A 6657-nucleotide genomic window follows, 5' to 3' on the forward strand; every position below is an offset into this window, starting at 1 on the left:
ACGCCGGCCTGGGAGACCTTCTCCCTCCCACCCCAGCTTTGTTCCCCACAAGCTGTCTCTGTGGCCACGCTTGGCCGGGCACAGTCCCACGGAGGTGCCTGCTGGGCACAGAGCCAGGTGACACTGGAGGCTGGCGGAAGGGCACAGAGCACTGACTCGGAGCCAGGTGGCTCAGGTCCCCTTGGCTGCCAGGCCGGTGGCTCCCATGTCCCATCTTCATTAGCCTGTCCCCTTCCTTCCTTCCTTCTTTCCACCCTGGCGATGTCCAGCTCGCTGTCCAGAAGTACGAGGAGCTGTTTCCCGCCTTCTCTGGTTCCCGGGAGTGCACACTGATGAAGGTGAGTGCCGGCCACCCCGCTGCCCTCACCCTGCCTCTGGGCCTGGAGGGCTCAGCCAGAACCCCGGTTGGGAGGCGGGATCCGGAGGCTGGGACTCTGGGTATTACTGTCACTGACACCATCACCGTCACCGAGGTTTGTACGGCGGTTCTTAGGGGTCTTTTGTTTGTGTGTTGTTTTTCCTCTTCTCCTGTCTGGGCCTCCATTTTCTCCATGCGAGAAGTAAGGCTCAGGCGGTGGTGGAGGCGGGAGCAGAGCCAGGAGGCTGCGTGATCTCTTGCACGAACACGTACACACATGCACACGTACACACGTGCACATACACGCACGTGCACATACACGCACGTGCACACACGCACCAGGCAGAGGTGGAACTAGCTCCTTCCTCTCTCCCGGCACGGGACACAACCCCCCCCCAACCTACAACCCCCAGATGGAGTAGGTGTGTGTCTTATCAGGCCTCAGTGATAGGGCTCTGGTGTCAGGCCTCAGGCCAGTCTTGGCCCCTGACCCCTGCCTGTCTGCTGTCTTCTTACAGAAACTATTAGATGCCCACGAGGAGCAGAACATTGACAGCTACACTGAGGCGGTGAGTGGCGGGGGCGGGGGCCGCCCTTCTCAGACACGCTGTCCGGAGAATCCCACCCTTTGTCCAGGCCCGGCCCTAGCTGTGAATTCCTTTCTCCAGTCACCCCAGAATTCTCATGGGGAGCCCCAGAGGTACAGGAGGTGTTCCCCCCATACCAGAGATGATGACATGGGGGTGAGGTGAGGAGACTCATCCTCGGCCTCTTGGGGGCAGAGTGGGGAGGCAGACCCACGTCTGTCTGTCTGTTGCCCAGGCCAAGGTCTTTGCACCAATGAGTGCCCCCCGTGAGCAGTGGGGACAGGGAGGGAGGGAGATGAGTCATGAAAGGGCCTCCCCTTCCAGCACCACCTTCCCTGGTAGAAGCACCCCACAGAGGTGTTTCTCCCTTTTCTTACTCTCTGGAACAATCTGGAACTCGGTTGGGCTCAGTTCCAGTCCTAATGCAGTCATGTAGACTGCGTCTGTCCAGTGGTATCTCCTGGGAGCCCCTCAGGAATCCTACACCATCAACGATGACAGATACCGAAGTCCCTCTGGTCCCTCCTGCCTGGGACGATTGGCAGGACGTCAGGAAGCTCCAGCGAGGAGAAGGGAGGAGTGGGGCTGCAGCCGGGCAACAGGGCACTGGTTCTCCCTCTGGCCCCTGTCCCTGTGAACAGGCCTTCACATCTCCAGGCCTGTTTCCCACCCATAAAACAAGGAAGCTGGAGCATTTTTATGCTGCGACACCTTTTCCTCTTCCCAAGGCAGCCTTAGAGGGAACCCCCTCCCTTTGCTCCTCTCTGGGAGGCAGGCTGGGACACACATAGAGAATTTGGGGACCAGAGACTCTGGCACTGGGGACAAGGAGGGAATCAGGGCCAGGGCCAGCTGTGGGACCTGCCCCTCAGACACCCCCTGCTCGCCGTGTGTCCCAGGTGAAGGAGTACGATGCCATCTCCCGGCTGGACCAGTGGCTCACCACCATGCTGCTCCGCATCAAGAAGACGATCCAGGGGGACGAGGAGGACCTGCGCTAAGCCCCGCCCAGCCCCTGGCACCTGTCTTCCTGCCCCATCTTCTCTCCCCCGCGCCCCTCCAGCGCGTGAGCCCAGAGAGAAAGGCAGGGCCGAGACCTTGGCTGTGAGACCTTCCCTCCCTTCCCGCAGAGGAGTCTCCCCAAGCCAGAGTATGGGTTCAGCCCTGCTTCGGAGCCCCCGAGGCGGGGCCTGCTGGCCGGACAGTCGCCCTCTGTTCTCGCTGCACCCCTCGCCTCCTGCCCATTTATTTAAACCCCCCAAAGGTCCCCTTCTCTGCCCCAAAACACAGACTCTTTGACACAGACCTGTTTGCTGTGGGTGCCGCCAGGGGTGGGGATCAGTGTCTGGTCCCCCATCTCCTGACCAGCTGAGGCGCGAGGCTGGTTTATGCTGTTCCCACTTGTCCTCCAGCCGAGCTCTGAGCACATGTAGCTGCTGAGATTTGCTCTCACCTCGGGGGTGGCCCGCTCCCCCTCCAGTGCCGGGAACCACCCCCCCACTAAGCCTCCTGCAGCCCTGATCTCTCAGGATAGACCGCAGGCCCTGGAGCTCAGGGTCATCCCTGCATTCACCCCTACGTCTGCTCCTTCCTTAGTGCTTTGAGGTTTTATGGTCAGAAGCTGCAGCTGGCCTAAGAAAGAAAATAAAAAAGAATACTTTGCATGAGTCTCTCTTCCTCCTCCTCACCTCTGCTGTCCCCTTCTCCCTTCAGGGCTGGTGTCCCGTCTCCCTGCCCCTCCTGGTCCCCGGTTTGGGCTCTGGACACACTGGGTGGGAAAGAGGCCTGGGCTGGGGTCAGAGGTCCCCGGGGAGGCCTAGGGATGGGTGGGCTCGGGAGTCTAGGAGTACCCAGCTTAATCCTATGGCCTCTGAGTTCTGTGGGCCTGTTTCCTCGGCTGGGTGGCAGCCCCAGCCCTCAGCTGGCTGGAGAACGGAGGATAAGGACAGTGGAGGTAAGGAGGCTGAAAGAGAGGCCCCTTGTGCCCAAGTCTCCCTGGAAGGAGGGTTGAAAGCCCCACTGCCATTTGTTCCAGGCGTCCCAGGACAAGGGGGTAAACAGCGTAGGTGGGCAGTGCATGAAGACCAAGCGGGCATGGCAATGGAAGAGGAGATGGCAGGAGCCCTCTGCCCGGGGAAGGTGGGCAAGAACCACCAGCCTCCGCCACACGCCACAGTGGAGGCCTGTGTGGAGGTGAGCAGTCTGATGTGCATGGGCTGTGCCTGGCCCTGGGCTGTGGGGGTACTGAGCTGGAGGAGGCTCAGTGCCCAAAAAGCACAGTTGCTATGGGTTGGAATGTCAGGAAGTGAACTGGGGGGTGGGAGTGGGGCAGATGCAGAGGAGGGGATGCCTGGGAGACCAGGTCAGGCTCCTCAAAGAGGTGCTCCAGGCCAGAACCCAGAAGAAGTCCAAGAGAGGTTCAGGTTCAGTGTCAAGTCCATTTTCTATGGACTACAGCAGAAGGCCCTGTTCCTGTCCCTTTCAGCTCCCCCCACAGCTCAGATGGATTGATTGATGATGGCTGCCTAGGGCTCAGTTAAGACTCCTGAGACCTGAGATCGATTACCGATGTCTGCCACGGGTACAGGCTGAGGGATATATAGTGTCAGAATGTTTCTGCCACCCTGACCTCGGTAGTGAGTCTTGACCCTGGCTGTGCTTAAAATCATTTAAAGTACACAAGCTTGGGTCACAGCGTGATAAATTGTGATTTGGGTAAAGCTCCCCACCCTTTTGGGGGGTTTTGGTTTTTTCCTGGAAATTCCACAGCTGAGTCACATGTGCCATAAGAGGTGGAAATCACTGAGCAGGACAGTTCTTTCCTTCCCAACATATAACTTCATTTATTCACTTAACAGATGTTAAGTGAACATAGTTCAGAGGTTACCACGTGAGGGAGAAGCAGCCTGAAGAAATTCTTGAGAAGCAGAATTAGACCCCACGTTCAACTGACACAGCGAGTATCTACTAAGCACCTACTGTGTGCCATGCCTGGTCTAGGCCCTGGGAATACAGCATGAAACCACACAGCCAGACCCTGCCCTCCAGGATTTGGTCACCAAATCCCAAGGTCGAGAAGGGACACAAACTCCCCTTCACCACCCTCCAGATCCCATCTGCCTTCGAGAAATTTCCCCGTGTGTCTCTTACGTAACGTCCCTGGTGCTTGGCAAAGGGGCTGGCACAGAGTCTTTGGATTTCCAACACCTATTTACTGAATGCTTAACTTTGTGTCCGGCCTTGTGGTCCAGGACTGGGGATCTGACTGTGACCAAGGGACATCTAGTCACTACCTTCATGGATCCCGCTGTCCTTGTTTATTGTGTGCATGCACGCAAGCTTTCTACCTTGTGTGTGTGTGTGTGTGTGTTTGTGTGTGTGTGTGTGTGTGACAGATCACTCAAGGTGGCAGGACAGTTGGCCAAGTCATGTCTTCTGGAAATGATATACAGATGGATACAGAGTCCTTAAACTCCTGATGCCCTTATAGGTCCAAAAAAAAAGCACATACATGAACCCCTTAAGACCCCAGAGTCAAAAACACCGGGTTAACACCCAGTCTCCACCACTTTTGAGTCCTATCAGAGCCACAATTTCATCCTCTGTAAATTGGAATAATGAAGTCCTTTGCAGAGTTGGAAGGGTTCGTTGAGACTGATGCATAAAGGATGACCAGGCACACAGGACAATAAATGCTGAGTAAATGAATGCAGAGTAACCACAGCCGGGTGGTTGTCAGCGTTCCGTGACAATCGGGGCCAACGTGCCGGCACCAAGTAGGTATTCAGTGAAGGAGGGACAGACAGCCAGATCCGTCTTCGTTGAGTAGGAATCCATTTAACCACTTTAAAGGGAACGTGATGAAGAAAACTGACTGTGAACTATCTTGTTTGGATTCCACTACTGCTGCTTACCAGCGGTGCGATCGGACGCAGATTACCTCTGGAGCCTCGATTCCTTCGTAAAACCTAGTAATTGCCTCAGCCTGCTTCTGAGTTTGAAACAAATCAATAGATGGAAAGCGCTTAGAACACCTCCTGGTACGTAAGGACGATACGGAGTTTTAGGATTACTGCTCTACCTTCCACACTGCACAACGAGACCGCCCCCCAATTCAGGCCACAACCTGCCAGCGGCAGCCGCCATCCTCGACTCAGAAAAGTAGCGGAGAGGAGCGCGCACGCGCAGTGGGGCAGTCTTACGGGAAGGAAGCCCGGGCCGCCCGGCGGGTGGCCATCTTGGTAAAGGGCAGCGACTGCAGCTTCTTGACGTCATCAGTCTGCGCGACGTGCGGGCTGCCGGCGGTTTGGGTCGCATCGGGAGCGGTGGGTAGGTGGGGAGGGTGGGCGGCGGCCCCGGGCGCTGTCGGGGGTGAGTGGCTGAGGGGCGTGATGGGGGAGGCGGCCGTGGCCGCAGGGCCGTGCCCGCTGCGCGAGGATAGCTTCACGCGCTTCTCGTCGCAGAGCAATGTGTACGGGCTGGCGGGCGGCGCGGGCGGGCGCGGGGAGCTGCTGGCCGCCACCCTTAAAGGCAAGGTACTGGGCTTCCGCTACCAAGACCTCCGACAGAAAATCCGTCCCGTGGCCAAGGAGCTGCAGTTCAACTACATTCCCGGTGCGTGGCGCCATGGGGTTGGGGGGCCTCGAACTTGGTGTTGAGAAGGTTTCTGAGGCTCGAAGCTGGGTCACTGCGGTGAGAGAATGGGATCAGTGTGACTGAAAGGGATCAAGGCTGATAATCGGGAGGCATCTTGTCAATGGTTAGGGTTCAGGATTCCTCAGATCCGGAGGTTAGGATCCCTCGTACCACGGCTGTGATCAAGATTCACCGGGACCGGGAGATGATGGTAATTGCCGTGGTCAGAGATTAGTGAGTCCTAGAGATCAGGGGTCACCATGATTGCATATATAGGGTCTGCCTGACGTGCACTTTGTCCCCTCCCAGTGGATGCAGAGATTGTCTCCATCGACACCTTCAACAAGTCACCCCCAAAGCGGGGCCTGGTGGTGGGGATCACGTTCATCAAGGTATCCAGGCCCCCTCCATCTACCCATTCCCTCCTTACAGTCCATGTACGTCTGACCCAAATCCCTCTCACTGCCCCTGCTCTCCCCTGAGGCCAGTTTCCTACCTCAGGATTCAGGGGACAAGGGCAGCCCCTTCCTTAACATTTACTGCGACTACGAGCCTGGCTCTGAGTACAACCTTGACTCCATTGCGCGTAAGTGTGGCCTCAAGGGAAGGAGGGATGGGGAAGATGGGAGGGGGCACCTGTCGAGTGCCCGGTCCCCATCTGCATGTGCTCCCCTTACAGAGAGCTGCCTGAACCTGGAGCTCCAGTTCACTCCTTTCCAGCTGTGCCATGCAGAGTATGTAAGCTGCAGGTGTCATACAACAGAGTGTGTGTGTGTGTGTGTGTGTGTGTGCGCGTGCGCACACAGTGGAGGCTCCTGCCAACAAGGCAACAAACCTGCCCGTAGACAGTCAGACTCCAGTTTTGTTTTTTAGAACATTGTGCTTTTAAAGTGGCTGTGGACCATCCTCAGCCCCGAGCTAGCTAATCTGAGAGCTGATTGAGCACCTGTGTTCTGGACATCTAGAATCTTGGGTTCCGGTGTGCTAGATTTGGATCTTTTTTTTTTTTTTTTAAGATTTTATTTATTTATTTGACAGAGAGAGATCACAAGTAGAGAGGCAGGCAGAGAGAGAGAG

The 6657-nt window shown here is 56.8% G+C and overlaps 2 protein-coding genes across 5 annotated transcripts in view; both read left to right on the forward strand.

Moving 5' to 3' along the window:
• Window positions 1-2609, forward strand: part of LOC111160683 (NSF attachment protein alpha) — a 21682-nt gene extending 19073 nt beyond the window's left edge. For all 3 annotated transcript variants that reach the window (XM_022523955.1, XM_022523956.1, XM_022523957.1), the window contains 3 exons: window positions 270-338; window positions 877-927; window positions 1845-2609. In XM_022523955.1, the coding sequence (XP_022379663.1) occupies window positions 270-338; window positions 877-927; window positions 1845-1946 (222 nt within the window). In that variant the 3' untranslated portion in view covers window positions 1947-2609. The remainder of the gene's footprint in view (window positions 1-269; window positions 339-876; window positions 928-1844) is intronic.
• A 2653-nt stretch (window positions 2610-5262) lies between these two features.
• The window catches only part of LOC111160663 (kaptin, actin binding protein), a 7245-nt gene continuing 5850 nt past the window's right edge, over window positions 5263-6657 (forward strand). Inside the window, exons 1-4 of one of the 2 annotated variants that reach the window (XM_022523919.1) lie at window positions 5265-5559; window positions 5890-5972; window positions 6082-6166; window positions 6260-6314. In XM_022523919.1, coding sequence (XP_022379627.1) covers window positions 5337-5559; window positions 5890-5972; window positions 6082-6166; window positions 6260-6314 — 446 coding nt within the window. In that variant the 5' untranslated portion in view covers window positions 5265-5336. Of the gene's footprint in view, window positions 5560-5889; window positions 5973-6081; window positions 6167-6259; window positions 6315-6657 lie in introns of both variants that reach the window. The other variant, XM_022523920.1, reaches the window with a different exon arrangement.

Source organism: Enhydra lutris, unplaced genomic scaffold (genome assembly GCF_002288905.1).
Source record: "Enhydra lutris kenyoni isolate GAN:26980312 unplaced genomic scaffold, ASM228890v2 scaffoldscaffold77, whole genome shotgun sequence".
Classification (NCBI taxonomy): domain Eukaryota; kingdom Metazoa; phylum Chordata; class Mammalia; order Carnivora; family Mustelidae; genus Enhydra; species Enhydra lutris.